The 19,459-nt window shown below is 37.4% G+C and overlaps 2 protein-coding genes across 2 annotated transcripts; one reads left to right on the forward strand and one right to left on the reverse strand.

The window, feature by feature from the left end:
- Positions 1-9,104: 9,104 nt before the first annotated feature.
- im:7136021 lies at positions 9,105-11,130 on the reverse strand. The gene is made up of 4 exons (XM_043263378.1): positions 10,479-11,130; positions 10,187-10,393; positions 9,639-9,855; positions 9,105-9,560 (listed from the first exon to the last, which is right to left on the reverse strand). The coding sequence occupies exons 1-4, from the start codon at positions 11,128-11,130 to the stop codon at positions 9,350-9,352; spliced, it is 1,287 nt and encodes a 428-aa protein (XP_043119313.1). The 3' UTR covers positions 9,105-9,349.
- A 420-nt stretch (positions 11,131-11,550) lies between these two features.
- Positions 11,551-19,173, forward strand: mis18bp1 (MIS18 binding protein 1). Its single transcript, XM_043263379.1, has 19 exons — positions 11,551-11,666; positions 12,119-12,757; positions 12,846-12,938; positions 13,050-13,151; positions 13,338-13,603; positions 13,688-13,761; positions 13,933-14,054; positions 14,133-14,223; positions 14,317-14,417; positions 15,337-15,503; positions 15,637-15,712; positions 15,792-16,549; positions 16,756-17,039; positions 17,185-17,351; positions 17,436-17,575; positions 17,721-17,863; positions 18,016-18,094; positions 18,373-18,424; positions 18,524-19,173. The coding sequence occupies exons 2-19, from the start codon at positions 12,187-12,189 to the stop codon at positions 18,628-18,630; spliced, it is 3,393 nt and encodes a 1,130-aa protein (XP_043119314.1). The 5' UTR covers positions 11,551-11,666; positions 12,119-12,186; the 3' UTR covers positions 18,631-19,173.
- Positions 19,174-19,459: the final 286 nt, after the last annotated feature.

The raw sequence follows: 19,459 nt of genomic DNA on the forward strand, positions 1-19,459 counted from the left end.
ACACGTTTATACATCCACTAACAGTAACCTTGATCAAAATTGGATACCTTTATTAATACACAAAACTGAATATATGTATTTACCAAGTACTGAAAAATACTGTACTGATAACTACATATAATCTTTATGTTATTGTAAATGTGTTAGTAGCATTTTTCTTTGTATTTATTTAAAATAAATACAGTTGTGATGGAAACGTTATAATTGTTCTATATATTGTATTGCTCCTTTGCATATAACAAAATGTTATAAAATTGGACTAAAAAAAAAAACATCGCCATATTTTTTTAGTAGATACCATTTGATTTGATATTTTGTTATGCAATGAAATCCGTAGCCTATTTAAGTGTCCAAATACGTTTTGGGGGCTGCTGTATGCTTCTGGGTTATCTCAAGATTTGCACAAGCTCTATCCTAATTAGCCAGGAAGAAGGTTTCACTGACTACAAGTAAGTATAGGGTCATACTTCTAAATTATTAATCTAGGCCAAACATGAAGCTATGTGTTGTTGTTGAGCTTGCAGTTTTGTTGTGCCGAGTAGCGCCTTCAACCACAACTCATCTTCTCTGTAATATAAGTTTGGTTGATTCCGAGAAAGTATAAATGATGTAGGATGTGTTTCTGATCGTCTTTAAGTAAACACTGCTGATTTACTCTTTATGGAGGTCTGATGATTCAATTACTGAGAAGGCACATAGGCCTACTGAATAAAGGTCTCTGGAGGGGGTTTTGTGAAAAGAAATTGCATGGTTAAAAATGTATAGCTGCATATTTTCACAACAGTCATTCCTTGAGGCGTTTGAAAACAACATGGCAAGATGTAGCTTGAATTAAAATCTTTCCTTTTTCAACAGCCTGTGTTTACTATTACTAAATTGCATTTGTAAATCTGCCACGAAAGTAAACGATTCTCCAAACCTAACTTGAGCTGCTGGATATTTATTTTCGGTCTACGTGATTGTGTTTTAACCCATAAGAACCCGGACCAGTTTCTCCTTATAGGAAAACGATGGGTCATACAAAACAGACCAGATGGACCACGTATAACATGTTTTGTTTGCTTTTCCACAACATATATACAAATTATTACTTTTTTGGGAAGACCAAACAAAACATACAGTTTTTGCATTTTATTTGCTTTAAAACCATGACTGTGACCGTTAGTTTTTACATCGACTATTTTGTAACATATCAAAATGTTTCCTTTTCATGTATGTGGTTTATGAGTATGAGTTTTTTTTTTTTTTACAGCTGAATGAAAATAAATAACTACCTCTCACTGGAGGTCAACATGCAAAATACGCATGTAGATTTGTTAAAATATGCTTCGAAGTGAGCGGCAGAAAATATATAACACTAAAATAACTGATTCAGCTAAATTAACTGAGCAGCTTATTACCCTTTTTTCTGCCTACTAATAAAATATTAACAGCCCGATATAGAGTATGTCACCACAATATCTTCGTATCATTTTGTTCAAGAAATGTATTATAAACCAGTTTAGGTGTAGTCTACGATGTGTTAAAACATTACTATATTTCCATGGGTTGACACGTATCTTTACTACCATAAACAAACATTTTTAAAAAACATTTTTTAAAATGTGCTATCCAGACAGACCACCATTTTGGAAATGCTGTCATGGCAACAAAAATGCAACCATCGTCACATGACCGAACCCTGGTGTTGATTACATGTCACTTGGGGATTTCCCTAAGACCTTTTCAGATAACAAGTAGTGTTTGTGACACCGGCGTCACCGTGGGGTCTTATGGGTTAAGGAGTGACCGCAAAAAGCCTTGGATGTCGCAAAGGAGATGATGACTTCGATAACAGGGAAGGAAAAATGACAGAGATTCATTCATATTGATAATCAGCTGTCATAAAGGAGCCAAAGTGAATCATGGCGGCCGCTCTGCTCAGCTGCATTTGGTTAGTAGCTATATTTACAATAACGTGTAGACACTCTCAGAAAGTCTCTTATTATGCACTCCCTTTACTCGCTTCAGACAAATGAAGTAATACATAGGCTTGTAGATGAATGTTGTACGCCTTTATTCCACACACCAAGATAAGAAGATATTACTACCCTGTGCCACCCGTCTACAATAAACAATGGCACGTTTATCACAGCCGAAACAAATTCGGTTCTGGTTTGTGATCGAACGCGACGTAAGAGTTCTTGGCACATATAAAGTGTTTATGAACTAGCCTATCTGGTTTATAAATAGCGGCCAGCTTTTCAATTACTCTTGTATTGCTCTTAAAAGGCTGGTCTGAATAAATTAATTTGTGAATCGCTGATCCGGTTTGAATTCAACGATCAGATGGCAACAGTCACAGTTACAGCCTACTGGAGGGGAAAATGATCCTTAAATAAATAATTGTACATTGATTTACATAGATTTACACTGCAGTCACACAAACTTGTGTCAATTTGGAGTATTTGGGTTTTTTTATTATTTGAGTTTAAAGTTATGTTTTATAGCTGCACGCTATAGATTCAGACTGCTTCAAAATTCTGAAGAAAATATTTGATTGCCCTTCCGTTTCATTGTGACAACTCAACTGGCATTGCCCATAGTAAGATCTGTGTATTCTTCAAATCTATTTTACTTATAAAAAAAAAAGAAATCTCAGAATTGATGTTAGGAACTAATTATTATTATATCATTTTTATTTATTTAAAAATAAGCTACACTATTAGACATTTAAGACAATATTTTAAACAACTAGTTGACTAGGTATCTGTGCTGCTGGCCTACATAACCGAGAACATCTCTGAAACCCTGCTGTAGGAACATCATACTTATTTAAGTGACAGAGAAGGTGTAGACACACTGAAGGTCAGGACTCTCTGATTGAGTACTGAGCTCTGTATTAGAGGACGATGCTCGGAAATGACCTGTCCCTTGGACATTGATAGTACTGTGTTATTGCTCGCCCATGAACAACCTTACATCCATAAAACAGACACATATACTTACAGATTCCTATCATGTAGCCTCTAATACTGTATATAGACACATACTTAGCCTCCCAGTGTGAGGAAGTGACAGTAACTGGGACAATCCTCTTACACTTCTGCACTCGGGTGCTTGGTTCGTTTCCGTGGTGCATTAACACGTCATGTCAGTTTGATCACAAGTAATTCCAAGACTGGGAGTAGGCTGTATGGGTCAAAAAGCAACACACACACTCAACTCAATCATGCAGTCCTTGACCCTGCAGCAGCGAGAGGATGCATCTCCCGGATCAGCACAGCGGCCCAGCAGATAAGAAATGATGAATGCAGATTGTTCTGTGGCTGACACTATCATCAGTCTATGGTGACTTAGTAGCAGCAGGAGTCTACACCCTGGGCACCGAGCGTCCGTGAGTGATGACCACTCCCACAGCATCCTCGGCTACATACCAGTGGCTGCCGTGTATGAAAACCAAATACCAATCCTCTATCAAACGCCTCCGGAATTGCTTCTTTATCTCTGTCTGCAACTGTATGACAAAGGGAGCCATCAGCTTGCCGCTTTTAATCTATTAGTATTCCTCAGGAAAAAAGCTCTTTCATTCACCCCCCCCCTTGTAGAACTCATTTATTGATACAAAACTAACCTGTTGTGGACTCTCTTTTGTAGCACAGGATAACCGTATTAAGATTTAAAAGAGCTTGTTAAATGTTTAACAATGCTTATGGTTGCTTCATGCGGTAGGGATTGAACCGACAAGATACAATCCCTGAGATTAAAAAGATCATACAAAAATTCTGAGGACACATTTAAGACTAATTTATAGGGATAGTTCACCAAAAAGTTCATTCATTGAATTAATTCATTAAAGGAAACATAAATAGCGACTTTATTCGACCGTTTTTCTCCTCTGCATCAACCTGGCGCCATTTTGGAGAGTATCACGTTCACCTTGCCTTGTGGTAGGCTACTCTCCGAAAAGAAAAGAAAAAATAACCGAAGAAGAAATGTTGAATTTGTGTTGTTCGTTTTACAAGTTTGCAACAACATGAGGGCACACAACGACTGGATTTTCCTTTTTCTATGTCACTATCCCTTTAAGACTAATTCGCAGACTTTCATGATTTAGAAGTTTCATGACATTTATGTTTCTCTATTCTTGTTATATAGAAAGTTAGTGACCTCTTTCGTAAATCTAGTGAAATTAGTTTTGTTTGTTTGTTAGCTTTCAAAGCCCATTTACATTTGCAAAATCGTTTCCCCTTATTTTAAAATGAACATCATCGCAAGAAAGAGAAATCTCATTTAGTTGCATTTTTCGCTGTTAATTCACATCTTTCGTCACTGATAATCTCCCCCGCCTTTGCTCCAAACCAAACTAAATTCAAGAAGCACATTAATCAGATATCCGCACGAATCCCTCGGACTAGTTATTGTGTGCTGAATCAACCGATTCGTTCTGTCTCGGAAGAATGAATCACGAGGCGGGCTAAATGTAATGTGCGGGACTATTTAGTTTCGTGTTTTACAGTGTTTGCACTTTCGTTGTCAATCCGGGGAAGTCGGTGTTTAAGATTTTACACTCTTCATTTGTAACCTCTGGGTTCACGTTCTTGTTTGCATATTTATGAAACCGGTAACGCTGATTGAACGATTACAAATGGCCGCAGGCACTGTTTGTCGATGCTGGAAATGTCACCGCGTAAGTCCGCTCGGGCTTTTTTAAGTTCCGCGGCTCCACGAAGTCCATGAATAGTTCATGAGGTAAGCATTGCTTAGTGTATGATTCTTTCACTGCATCGTTCCACACCGTTCACTCATGGCACTGCGGTTCAGTGCGCAGCAGGCTTTCATAACCCGGGGTTTAAAAAAGAATAACCCACGGGCATAATTAGTTACACTAATTGTGTGTAGAAATGATCACATCCAGCGTCTTAGCAGGTGGCTCTTCTTTCTGTTACGTGTTAGTTTGTGTAATTTTACTCCTGATCTCTGGATGTGATTGTGTCCCTCTGGTCCAGATGCTCTACCGCAAACAGATGAAAAAAGATTTTATGTCTCTCTCACAACTCTTGATTTATTAATGCTACATTCCCTTTTATCTCTTTCTCTCTTTTAAATAACTATGTAATGGGCTCCCCGTGCAAACAGACATATTGATCATTTTTCAGATTATGTATCAATAATGAATGTTTTCATGCTCTACCAAGTATCATTTAAAGTATTTGTCTTGAAGAAAACTTATTTTATTTATGAAAAAGCCATTATTAGTTCTATTTTCCTCCAGATCCCTGCGGAATAAACTGTTCAAACTCTAGTTCAAAGAATGGAATTATTTATTCATTGTTTGTACATCAGCACTTTGAGCGGCTTATGAAATAGAAATGTTCTTATGGCACTCGTCCACACGTTTGACCGTCTCTCTCTTTCATTATTTTGCTCTGCCGCTTCATCTCTCATCTTGTGCTAATGGGTTATGAACACATTAAACATTGGGTATATTTATTTAATTAGAATCTGGAAATTATTATTTTGTAAAGATTATGGAAAGATTAATGTCTGATATTTACTATGTATTCATGTGTCTTCTGTGTATTAAACTTTTATTAAATTAGCCTGTTTAAACTTTAGTAGTTAACTGAAAATATCTGCATTAGGCTGAATAGTTGCATGTGATTGCATGTCCTGCCCTTAAAGAGGATCAAAAACTTGGCCGGGGTTGTAAATGAACCCAAAATAAGACCATCACTTTGGTAATATGTAAGATTTAATTATGCGTATAACACTTTGATAGCCTGAGCTTTTCAGAATTTGGTTTAATTTTAAATTCTTTAAGACGTTCAGTTTGTAGGACAAGAGTTGGGTTCTGAAAACATATTTGGAGAAATTTAGCTCTACATCACTTGAACTTGTAGATTATTGGAATGTTTTTTTATTAACTGTTATGTTTGAACTCTCGTTCTAATGGCACACATTTATTGCAGAGGATCAATTGGTGAAGTGAATTTAAAATCTTTGATGATCTTACATGTGGCATTGCCTGACGGTGACTGTATTTTCAGCACATTAACATCCATGGAATTACTCCTTTGCATTAACGCTTCTTTACAGTGAAAAAAGCTTCACTAAGAAAAATTGGTTCTTTTAAGAGTTTCTATGGCATCAGTGCGAAAACCTTTTAGAATCTTTTTTAAAGCGTGTATGATGCACATTGAGGCATCTTTGGTCAAGAGATGTTTCTGCATTACTGCATCGCATGAAGTGGTACAGACTTGATTGTTTTACTGGAATAGCAGCTTCTCTCACACACATACACACTAACCCACATCCCGCTTTCCCCTTCGCAGCTCATCCGACATTCTCTCCGATTTTTCAGCATGCCATTTACAACTCCTGTATTGTCCTCAAAACATCTGAACCATAGCAAAAGGGAGAAAAGGGATCGAAATTGTGCAAAGAAAACATATTTGCTGGAGTTTTATCCTTTCCTAAAGACCTCCGTCATACATTTTACTTCAGTTATTATTTCTCAAAGTAGGTTTCTATTTGAAAGTCAATTTCAAGTCTTGGCTACAAAAAAAGGCTATTTAACATTTCCACTTGTATTTCCCAGAAATTGTTTCAGTTTATTGGACATGCAGAGATAAGCTGTCACAACAGAACCTGCTATTATAGGTTGTATGGAGAATGCAAATTATAAACGGGGAAACAATAGAACAATATTTTTATACATTAAACCACTTTAATAATTGTGCAATTGCACTTAAAACCTGAGATATAGACAGCATGACAACTAACCCCGGTTACTTATGTACATTCATATATTTCATAGCATGCCATCTTCTGGCGCTGAAGCTTTTTTTTGCCAGCTTCCTCTATAGCTCCCTTTAGTTGCGACACAGGTTTCATTGTGCCAGCATGATACAGCGTTTGCATCCGGATGAGCTGGCAAGCTATCTCCTACATAGTCCGTGTGTTTCATACGGCATCTCCGTTCTCGTAGATCAGACGGCATGGACAGCCATTTCATAATGATGGAGAGCTTGGACTTTACTGTCTCACACGGGCAAATTGCTTTCTGATAAGAATGGAGAAGTCGTTTACTCACAGTAGAGTGGGGGCTTCACCATTCACATACTCGAAATGAGAAATGATTGTGTGTGGAGGAGAATGCAAAATCCCTCCATAGACCGCGATGGAAGGAACTAACAAGATGATACCGTTCACTAAATGGCATTGATTATGTGTGATCATGTGGGTAGGTGCATGCCGTCCTCCACAGCCATTATTGTATCCTTTCTCCATCGCCGTTTTCATCTCAGTCAAAACTAAATTAATATGGGTGGCGCTTTATTGCTTCATACAAGATACCTCAAATTCATCACCAGCTGCTTCGGCATTCTGATTATTTAGGCTCAGATCAGTGAACTTAAAAGAAGTCCAAAAATCCCATCCCGAGCCTATAACAGCTGTCGAAAGCTGCAAAGTGTTCCAAGCTCCTTTTATGGCTCAAACGCTTTAAGGGAAATTAAAAAGATGCTTTAATAGAGACATTTTGCCCCATTTTCTAATCAAAAGCAATGCGAAATGAAAGTAAAATTCCGTCACAGCGTAATTCTATAATGACTGAGTGAACTTTTACCGGTTATCTAGAAAAGAAATAAAACACATGGGGATTTTGTTAATTTAGAGGCAATACAATATTCGGAGAAAGCCAACACTAATTCGTAATTACAATATCAGAATCCTCAGGGTAAAACCAAAGGTATTTTTGGTCTTTGCTTTTAAAAATATCTCTTTTTTTCTCCAAAAGATCCTGTCGAATACTCAGAATTCTGAAAGATGTTGGAATGTCTGACTCGGAATGAAAATTCAAAGAGAATACACCAATCTCCTTCCATTTTCTCCAAACTGCCATTTTTACCCTCTCAGAGAGTCTATGACTGAAGCATTAGAACATACAGTTTTCTTGCTGAGGTGAAGTATTGAAATTTCTGGGACATGCATAATGGCCTGAAATGAAACATTTGTCAAAAAGAGACTGAACCATGACTTTGATATCCCGGAAAAGCAGAAGCGTGCTAAGCTACAACAGCCTCTTTCAAATTATAGATAGAAGTGTGTGTTGAAACATTGCAGGCTTCTCAGTGGACACTATGTTTGCAGTTAGACGCTCCAAAGTGTTTTCACTCAGTCTCCACTGTTACTTATGAGCACATTATTTCTCCCTCAGTGGGATATAATGTGGAATGATATGTTGTCCTTGTCGTCTCTCATTTGATAAATGCTCCATCCTTGGCTAATGGAAGATTTCTCACAGCTTCAATACACCATAAAACTTCTCGGAAGCTCTAACAACTGTATAACCTTGAGTGGGATTAAACCATCCAAACATTCACCCTTCAGTATTATACATGCAGTGATGGATCAGCTTCACTTCAGCTAATTGCTAGCACAATTGCTTCTAATTATATTAATGCCTCATCAGTTTGACTGGGCCTTGATTAGTAAAACCTGATGAAAAGCCTTTAAAATGAATTTTCCGATCATAAATTCTCAAACATCTAAATTGGAAAATGAAGTGTGCTAAAAAGTCCAATCACGATTGTTTCATCAGCAATTATGAAAATATCAAATCTGAATATGATTATCCCGTTTACGAAGATGTGAACCCACGACCTTCTGGTATGCTTATGGTAAACATTTACCCACTTTGTCATATTTGTCTTTTTTGTAATTTATGAAATTACAATTTTTGACAATATGGTAACAATCTTTATTCATTAAAAAGTATGTATAATACATAGATTTCTAAATATGTATTATTAATGCAGTATATCACATATGTAGTACTTTCAAAGTAAAAATATCTGGTACAGCTACTTTGGGGGAGTCAATCTTGCACATATTTACTTTTTATTTATGCGTGTTATATTAATGTGTATTATATACAATTATATAATATATAATGTGTTATATTATACATGGTGTACTATAGTTTCTGGAGAGATGCAGGAAGAGGTAAAGCACATTATTCTATATTATAGTATATAGATTTTTCTTAAACTCAAGTGTGAATAGATTGCCACCTAGTGGAGGTGTTTCGGATGCTGTAGACAGAACACAACACTTTTGACTGTAGTCTGTCTTTTCTTTAATGTATTGGAAAGATTGGTGAGTGAATATACCGTTTTAAATATATAGCACTTTATGAAGAGTTAAGCAAATACTGATCGCATAAAATATCATTGGCACAATGTATTAGAAGTATTTCCATTTTCACAATTATGTAAATAAATAACCACACATACAAATTATGCGTATAAGGCATGATAATGTGTTTCCAACCGTAATCAAATATACGCAAGTTATATATTGATGTTTATAAGTAAAAAAACCCACAAGAACAAGCGGTTTGGTCCTTTGAATTGGAATGAAGCACGTGGATTCTGTTGTTTGTTTGGACATGAAGTTTTTGAGTCAGATTGCGGACTGTAGGACTGGGGCTTTCAGGCGCATCCAAAATCACTAACTGCTCGAGTCGAGGCAAACGCTGCAGCTGAAGAAACACTGACTCTGGAACGTTATGGTGTCTGAACGAGAGAATGACGGCAAGTGAGATCAAACACAAGCAGTGCAAATAACAAACATATACAAAGCGCTTAACTCACCTCACTTCCAGGATTTGCACCTTCGGGAAAACATGGGGAACTTCTGTGATTAAATCACAGATGTCAAGACAAAACAAGTCCAATTGGAGCTGAAGGAGATCCGGCACCTGCTCTCCCACGATCCTCACAGAATTCAACGTTGCCTGCACTCTCATGAGAGACAACCGCTGCACAGTCCTGGGAATCCATTCAGCGTAGGCTTCGAGGGGGTATCCTACTAGAAAAGACAAAAATGAGAGATTTTATGGGCTGATGATACTGAAGATCATACATACTGGAACAAATTTATTGCTCACTGTTAGTTAATATTAATGCACTATAATCCTTTAACTAATGACCTTACTGTAAAGGGCTGCTCAAACAATAAAACAAAATTTAATACAAAAATATTGATTAATGTGAATACGTTTTGTTGGCATTTTATTATTTACATCAATTTGTCTTACGGCGTAATTACTGATGTCCCCAGATTAAAGACCTTTGTAAACTTTTCCAAGGCTACAATGAAGCATAAGTGTTGTGCTTTTTTTTTTTTTTTTCATACTTACAAGAAACGCTGAGCTCTGAAAGTACATTAAGCCTTCGCAACCATTTTGTGAGGCAGCAGAGGTCTGGATTTTTATAACATTTTCTGTAATGCACTGCCAGTTTGGTCAGGGAGGAGAGACCATTAAAGGCAAGGGAGGAGAGGCAGGGGTCTTCATAGTTCAGCAGCTCCAGGCTGCTGAGGCCAAGCTCTGCATCCGGAGTCACTCCTGTGTGAAAGACAAGATGGGATGGGTGATGACTCTGCTTTCTTCACGTCCTCACCTGCTTTTTCTTTCCTCAAAGCATACATACCCGGGTTTCCATTCGCTTTAGTTGGACAAAAATAATCATCAGGCAGAATCCCATACTTCGGCCCCAATTTCAAGGAAAGGTGTTTTAAGTTGGGCAAATGCCCCAACATGCCATGAAGGGCACTTTTATGGATAGGATTTTTATCGTCGTGGTACTCGAGTGTGGTAAGATTGACAAGCTGCGAAATTGCAGCACGTATCTCGGATACCGAGGCTCTCTTGACCTCACACAAACAGAGATGAGTCAATTGTCTTAAAGATAAAAGCGAGCCGGTCAGACTCCGACAGCAACACTGACTGATGACAAGCCTCTGGAGGTGTTTTAAAGCCGTCAGTGTCACCAGGGCTGTGCCATCATTGCACTCGAGCAGAGTCACTGAACCGATCCACGGCAGCCAAGCCACCGTTTGTTGTAAGACTTTCGTCGTTGCCCTTTTAACAACAACGGACTTGATTTTCCTTTGACGAAGAGTTTTCCAGAAATGCGAGTCGTAGGGCTTTTGGAGAACGACAACACTGTCTTTCCATAAGGACCAGTGGTCGACCAGTCTCTTAAAGTACGCGCAGCTTAAACGAACATTTAATTTGTCTCGCTCAGAGAGGAATCCAAACACATGGATCCACATCTCTTCGGGTAGTTGGATCTCGGGCATCTTCTCTTTCGGCAAACGACGATGCCGCACGCGTATTTCCAATGTTAATATTTTAAACTTAATTCTCGTGCATGACTTATTTGGTATTCTCTCCAAAGCCACATTTTCGAAACACGTGCTGAATGCAAACCGTGAAGATGCGCGCGCAAGTCCTCCATTTGAGCCGAATGTTTTCGATGAATCAGTTGAGCCGGTTTATAAAACCGTTTTGAAAGATTCATTCGCATACGAAATATAATTAAAGAGGTGTCTTTAACTACTCCATCATGTGCATATTTACATAACTTTTTGAAGTACATTCAAACGGATACCTCGAAACTTTGTCACTGCACTAACTCTGTTGTTTGTTAATTGTGCTGTGTGATATTACAGTTTTAAACTATCTTTAAACCAATTATTTGAAACGAACTGTCCAAAAGAACCGATGCACCATTATACGCACTTCCTTTAGCGTTATGGACGGAAGTGACGCAGTCCTTACGCGACTCGAGACGTTAGCCGCGCATTATCCGGGAAAATTCAAACTGGGTTACATGGTAAGCGAGTCGTTTTTAGTAAACATACGTCCTAACGTCACTTTACCAAATATATATTATGTTGGGAAGTTGTTTTACTCACTACTGATATTTAATCGACAATTTTACACGGGGTTAGTCTACCGTTGCACGGGGTTTTCGTTTTAATTCAAACGTTAGTATTTTACAGCCGGATTAACTCTGAAATGTTTATTGTTTAAACGATTAAGATGTTTATTTTATTACTGATGTTGCGTGTCAGATGAAGCTCTCTCTCTCTCTTTCTAAATATGTGTGTGTGTATATATATATATATATATATATATATATATATATATATATATATATATATATATATATATGTGTGTGTATATGTATGTAAATCATATATTTTTATAGACTCAAGACGATTTATAGACGAATCAGTCTTTATAGCTGCTTTTGTTAATTTATACTTTCTCTCTTGTATATAGAATTTTGATGAAAACATGGACCGCTGTGAAGCTGGGAACATTTAGTCTGTTTTTCTTCTAATACAATAATGTATCATCCACTACAAGACTATTTAATTGCTCCTGAAGCCCCAAAGCTTGGTGACATGATCACACCAGTCAAAGCAACTCAAAATTGGACAACTGGGTCAGGCAGGAAGAGTTCAAACCGAGACGTGTTGGTGATGAACTCCACAGCACAGAATGCTGAAGAAAATAGCCCACATATCCCCTGTGAGATCAGCAGCATCAATGCCACTGTGGAGGTTGCCCCTCAAGACAAAGCTGAACTGATGAAGAGATGCACTGAGACGCCGGCAAAGATTTTTGCAAGAATGAAGGCAAAAGTTCAGAGACATTACTCTGCAGGGCACGGGCCAGCCTCTGATCATGTTGTAAGCCAAGAGATTTGTGGTGGTTTCCCCTCAAACCCTGTAACACAGTACTCACAAAAGAATAATGCAAGCCAGGAGACATACGTGTTAGCCCTCTCTCCTCCTCAATCACCGAGAAAAGATGCACAGCCTGAAGAAACAGATCTAACACAAGATAGTAATTCCATCAGTCTTCATAAAAGGCCTGGAAGACAACATGACACGTTTAATATGGAGTCATTTATGGGTGAGGTGTCCAAACATTTTTCCCAGATGTCAAATGTAACGATGACTTCTAGAAATAAATTCTACTGATTTCACATTTCTTTTTCTAGAGCCATATGTTTTACTTAAGAGCATACCTGAGGAGATGTTAACAGAGTTGAAAGCAAGGCAAATGCCGGAGCATCTTTGTAAAAGAAACAGACGTACAGTTTTATTTTGCTTTAGTATTTGCTGTTGCTGGGCATTTTAGGAGAATTGTATTCAGTGCGACCTGATAAATTTTATAAAAATCTGTTTGCATTTGGTTATTCAAGAGCCTTCTGCGCTGTTGGACAAGGAAGTTCCTGGTCAGACGTTAGCCCAGCTTCCACGGAAACACATCACTTATGTCAGCATTTCAAAGAACAGAAATGGAGGTATGATGTTTAACTTTACCCTGTTACATAAAAAAAATAGAATTCTTCTTCTGTTAGCAAGACAAGAAAAAGTATTCTAATTTTTACCAAAAATTTGGGTTACACATTTACTGTGATCTAAATAATGTAGCAAAGAGCAATCTGAAACGGATCATAACGCATTACGTCGGTGTAATTTGACTGCAGGTGGTATTGTTTTTGGTGAGAGGAGCATTTCGACAGACAAGGAGAATGAAGAAGACCTTCAAGCAGACACGTCACGTAGTCCTGAGTCTGATCCGTTTGGACAGTCGGAGTTCACAGAAGTGGTCCCTAGACTCCCTCAGCTCCCTCATAATCTACTAGATGATCCTCTACTGCAGCTCTCTCCTCGGGTGTTGATCCCTCGAAAGAAAGTGTCTGTGTTTCAGTCAAAACAACAAGTAGACATAGCTCTAGATGAGGAAACAAGTGTAAGTTTAAAAACCACATATTTTAATATTTTGTAATTGTGATATTTCAGCATCTGTAGTTAATAATTTTGTTTTGTCTTGTAGGTGAGAGGCATTCATTTAAGACAATGGGTTGTGAAACTGCTCAACAAAGACATTGTTGTTGATGGTATTCGCGTGTAAGATTATTGCTTCCTAGCTATATTTTCTCGTTTTTTCTATTATATATATTTTTTTTTCTTAAAGACTTGTCATAGTGTCTGCTCTACGTTATAGGACAGTGTATTACAGCATATATTTTGTGAAGCTGTTATATGTGACTCTAAAATGGTTTTGTTTGATACGTACAGAGATAATATGATACCTTGGCATAGCAGTTTTATCACTGAAAGAATCTCGAGTAATGTTCTCAAGACGTCATCTGGCAGAACCTACGTCCTCATTGGGAAAATGGCCACACATCCCAATTCATGTAAGATCATTCTTTTTAAATCAGGTTGCATTTGCATTGTGTTTATTTCGTTTGACAGTTTCCTTTCGAACCTTAAAGCATTTCCATCATGGTTTTTGAAGAAATTTCTCTTTGGGTTTCCAAAAATGTGGAAGGAGTACCTGGATCAGTTTTTGAGTTGTCATGCTGGGTAAGTTGCCTGAACTATGCTACTATGTTATTTATCAAATAATAAAAAGACATTCTATATTTCATTCAATTATTTTTCCTTCTCTTGTTTTAGAAAAAATCTGGATGACCGTGTGAAGCCATGCAAAACTAAAAACCAACAGGCTTCTAAAAACTCAACATCCAAACATCCCAAAATTCAGAGTGTTGTAACCAGTAAGTATAACATTTTACTATTAATTGTGACATTTATATAATTTACAGGAAATAAACGTATTTATCAATAATAAGCGATGTCAATTCTGTTGCATATGAGAAACAACAAACGGCAAATGAAACATGCTACTCGAACTGCAAGCTAGTTTCTCATTGTATCCTACCATTTTTGTTGTTGCTATGCTTTTCATTAAGAATAACAATGAATCCATCTTTTGTTTTAGTCTTAAGTTCAGGTCTGTGGGACCCATTTTCACTTTTTATCAAAAGAAAAACTATTTCTTTTTCTTTTCTTTTTTTAACTCATACTCATTGGCCTTGGCTCATTTTCTTTGAAAAACAAAACAAAACAACTTTCTTAGAACAATTTTTCAGTGACCACACTTTGTACACCCTCCTACATGGTTGTAAGAAATGTAATGTCCCGTGTGCCTTCACTCTGTCCTCCTATTGTCTGGGCCTTCTATTAGTATGTGTTTGTGCGTGCAAGAGAGAGTGTTAGAATGAGTTTTGTGTTTCTGCCCCTGCAATTCCCACACAGCCTTGTAGCACTTTAAATTATAAATGTGATGTAACAAGTTAAAGGGCAAATTGATATGCTGTTTATAGTGCATGTAATTTGGATAAAGTTTGGCTTGTCAAAAAGGGGAATTCCGTTCACAAAACGGTTGTAGTGCAAAAATAAAACCAAAAACAAATCATGGTTTGCGACCAAATCATTTGCTCACGCGAGTGAACTGAGAGTTTAGTCGCAAAAAAGCAACCAGTAGGTGAGTGTGGATCCCTGAGTCAGACAATTTACGAATCGGAATGATTTAAAGAATGTTAGGAATCCCAGTACAAATGTTTTGTTTAAACTCAGTTTATCCCTACTGTTTTGAAACTGTTACACTAATATATTCTTTTTTTTGTGGTGCAGCTCCCATCACTCCCACTGACAGTGTTCAGCAGGGCAGTGCAAAAGTTTCCCGCAGTGGCCGACTCATCAAACCTCCACTGGAATACTGGAAAGGAGGGCGGATTGTTATGGACTCTGACATGAATGTCACTGTCCATGAGGACTACTCTACATCACTGCTGTCCACGGTACTCTTCTCATTTCATTCAGCCCTACAAACAATGTCTTTGATCTCTAGTGGCATTTACAGAGAATTTTTATATTGTTATGGAGCTGGTGGGCCATTTCTTAAATGTGATTGTTATTTTTTTTTTTTACCAGCCAAAGAAGCCAGTAACTATGGCAACATCACATATCACAGAGGAGGAATCCTCCAGGCCTGAAACTCTGGAAAGAGGTGTGCGTTGATAACATATATTTGTTTTAAAGTGTTTGTTTTTCATTGCAAATTTTCATGTTTACTTGTTTTACAAAAGGGAGGCGTAACACATCTAGCAGTGAAGATGAATTGTCAGTGCCAATGAGGAGAATCAAACAGCATTCCAAACCCCAAAGAAAGGTCCAGAGCGATCCGCCTCTAATTGAGAGCACAACACGGAATAAACCTCCAAGAGCTCAGAAAGGACCCCTGGTTATGGCTATCAGCTCTAACTTGAGTCATGGAGTGAAACAAAAAGCTAGTCGACCTCAAAGAGCCTCTCTGAGAAAGCAACAATCAGGGGAAAAGGAAAATGCAATGGTTTCAGAGTCAGAAACGATAGAGAACACAATGGTTGATTCAGTGAATGGGCATGTCTTGCATAGTGAATCGGTGTCATATGATGAGCAGAAAACAGGCTTTGAGAATGATCTGAAGACAAAGTCTTCCCAAAAGCAAATTCAGGATGAGCCACTATCCATGCCACATGAAAGCAGTTCTTTACGCCGAAGTGCTCGGATATACTCCAAAGCCCAGTACTCTACTGACTCAAACAGCTCATTTGCATCTCCAGACCCTCCAAAAAGGCGACGAGGAAAAAGTTCCACAGACCATGTACAGCTAACAAAACCTCAGACTGAGACCTCTGTGGTGAAAGACTCCAGCAGTCACAAGGAACAAAATGAACAGGAATCAGTGAGAGTTTTGCATAGACCAAATAAAACCTCTCAAAAAAATTCAGATGTTTTGGTGGGAGATTCTATAGATTTTCCCACACATGATGATAAAGAGAGAAGGCGACACAACAGGAAGCCTGCAGACCACAAATGGCTAACAAAGACTGAGACCTCTGTTGTGCAAGACTCTGCCAGTCATAATGAACAGGACTCAGTGAGACGTTCACATAGACCAAAAAAGATCTTGCAGAAAAACTCAGATACGGCAGATGTTTTGGTAGGAGATGGTATTAATTTTCCCAAAAATGCTGATGATGACAAAGAGAGGAGGCAACACAACAAAAGCCTGCGTGTACATTATTGTTAAAGAGGACAAGACAGAGGAAAGCTAAATCTGAACGTAAAACGAACAGACACTTTGCGTCCTCAGAGGACATGCATTCTGAGCACTCAGAGGATGAGGAAAGTGTTCAACATGCTGTTTCAAATAACAGAAGATCAAAGAAATCTGAAACTGGAAAAGCAAACTCTAGAAGCAAAAAGCCACACACAGAAAACAGCATTACGGATGGACAAGATGGGCCACTGGATGGAAGATGGACTGAAGAAGAGCTACAAAAACTACACGAGTAAGTTTTGATCTTCAGTGAGATTTTACTTATGAGATTTAAGTGTTTGGGTTTTGTTTAAAGAATTTCTGGCCATTATTTTACAAATTCCTTTGGATGCATGAAATGTATGCAGATCACGATAGTAAAGTGTTTCTCTGGACAGGGCTGTCAACTCATTGCCCAAGCACAAGAGTGGTTACTGGGCAAATGTTGCGTATATTGTCGGCACTCGTTCGGCTGAAGAGTGTCAGGAACAGTTTAATTGTAATCAGAAGACCAACAAAAGATCAAGAAAAAGAGCACAGAAAGCAGCAGCAACTGAGGAGCCAGGTATGATTTGAAGGGTTATGACAGTAGTTACAGATTGTGAAAGTTTTCAAATGCAAATTAATTTTATCTCTCTTTTTTCCACAGGAAAGGAAATAGTTGAAATAACAGCTAAAGCTGGAACACTTAAAAGGAGACAGCAGATGAGGCATTTTTTGGACCACATGCCCAAAGATGACCATGATGACGTGTTTGCCAACTCACCAATGCACAATAAACAAATCAAGGTGCTTTACCGTTGATTGATTTGGATATGCACTGAACTAGATTCTTCATGAACAGCACTTACAGACCTGATGAAGGCCCCTGTCTGAATGATACTGTATTCTGTCTGTACCCTAAGAAAATCTAACTTAATGTTGTCTTTTGAAGTTGCCTGTATTTGCCGCAAATGAAGATGATGAAGATTTCAGTCTGCTTCAGAACCCTCAGACACCGAGTTCTAGCATTTCTACTGCTGCTAAAACCCCTCAGTGTCTGCACATCAGCCCAGGAATGCTGGGATCCATCAACAAGTATGCTTTCATCTCCACTGCCAAAGCTATATTTAGTGGGCGGATGCTGAGTGCACTCATCAGGCTTATTGCCTCTTTTAGAAATTGTTCAGAAATGCAGATGTCTAATTTGGATCTTTATATAAACCATTAATTTATTGGTTGATTTTAAGGAGTAACATGGACAAGTACATTTACCATCTTCAGAAGAACCAGAAGGGACGGAAACAGGGCAAAAAGGCTGCCCCAATGGTAACAGTCTCCAAATCCTACTTTTCTTTAATCTTGTTCCTATAAGTAATTAAACTGTTATATATATATATATATATATATATATATATATATATATATATATATATATATATATATATATATATATGTATATATATATATATATATATATATATATATATATATATATATATATATATATATATATATATATATATATATATATATATATATATATATATATGTATATGTATATGTGTATGTATGATGATGATGATGCAATACCTTTTCTTGTACAGGACAAGCTTACACCAACTCCAGTCGTCAAGAAGACTCTAAAGAGATGTGTTGGTATGTAAATTTTGGTAACTCAAACATGCTACTATGCATAGAGTGGGAAAAAATAACGTTTTAGTTTTTTTCATTCATCACTCCTGTTTTTTTTAATAGCTGAAGATGAAGACTTTGTGGTGTGGAACATGCTGTTAGATAAAGATATCCCATCCAGAGATGATGACAGTGACGAGGAGGATGATTATTTTATGGAGTACTGCTGACTTTCACTAAATCAGCTTTAGTGCTGTTGATCACATTATTTTACAATATTTTAGCTTCTACTTTTCCAGCTGTTTTTAAGTGCGTTTTGGTTTGTCAAACACCAATGCTCATGAAATGTTAGCTAGCTCTAGCTTCTAAAACATCTCAAATGAAGATTTGTAATTTGCCTTGTTGGGACAGTTCTTTGACAGTGCTGTCTTTGTCAGTGAGTTGTGTATATATATATTTTTTTTAATTTGTTCAAAATAAACTCAGCTCGGGATAAAGAAATGCAAAAAACAAGTTCTAATTAATTCCTCGTTTTGAAAGCAACAAGTTAAAAATGCTACATTTTAGATTCTTTTAAATTGATTTTATTGTAAATAAATATATAAGCAAATATAATGTGTGAACAAATAAAACGGTTAAAACTTAATTTCTGTCCACCAGTTTTACTCAAGTGTGTTGTGCTCACATTAAAGCCTTCTTTCTATGTCATGTTCCTTCACGTTTCTTATAAATATGTTTTTGGAAAATGTCTCCATTTGTCTTTCTGCTGCTATTGAAATGCTGTGTAAAAGCCGAATAACAATTCATGCCTTTATATTATACTTAAACTAGTAAATTATCAATTTTCTTGCACAAAAAACACTACACTTTTAATTTGTAAAGCTGTTTTTGATACTGTAAATGGCAGTTGAAGTAAATTACCTTGGTTGGTTAGCTTGGAGTGCTAAGTTGCAAAAACCTAAATATGCTGCCAATGTGGGTGGCTATAAACCGGCCAAAAATGCTGTACAGGTAGCGTGCAAACGTTATCTAGGTAGAAGGCCATGTCGTTTTTAGACG

The sequence above is a fragment of the Puntigrus tetrazona genome, chromosome 17, assembly GCF_018831695.1.
Source record: "Puntigrus tetrazona isolate hp1 chromosome 17, ASM1883169v1, whole genome shotgun sequence".
Taxonomy (NCBI): Eukaryota; Metazoa; Chordata; class Actinopteri; order Cypriniformes; family Cyprinidae; genus Puntigrus; species Puntigrus tetrazona.

Coding starts and splice junctions, on each gene's coding strand:
- mis18bp1 (XM_043263379.1), top strand. CDS start 12,187: ATGTATCATCCACTACAAGACTATTTAATTGCTCCTGAAGCCCCAAAG. Junction 12,758..12,845: donor TAATATGGAGTCATTTATGG/GTGAGGTGTCCA, acceptor TTCTTTTTCTAG/AGCCATATGTTTTACTTAAG. Junction 15,713..15,791: donor GCCTGAAACTCTGGAAAGAG/GTGTGCGTTGAT, acceptor GTTTTACAAAAG/GGAGGCGTAACACATCTAGC.
- im:7136021 (XM_043263378.1), bottom strand. CDS start 11,130: ATGCCCGAGATCCAACTACCCGAAGAGATGTGGATCCATGTGTTTGGA. Junction 10,394..10,478: donor TAAAGCGAATGGAAACCCGG/GTATGTATGCTT, acceptor TCTTTCACACAG/GAGTGACTCCGGATGCAGAG. Junction 9,856..10,186: donor TTCAGAGCTCAGCGTTTCTT/GTAAGTATGAAA, acceptor TGTCTTTTCTAG/TAGGATACCCCCTCGAAGCC.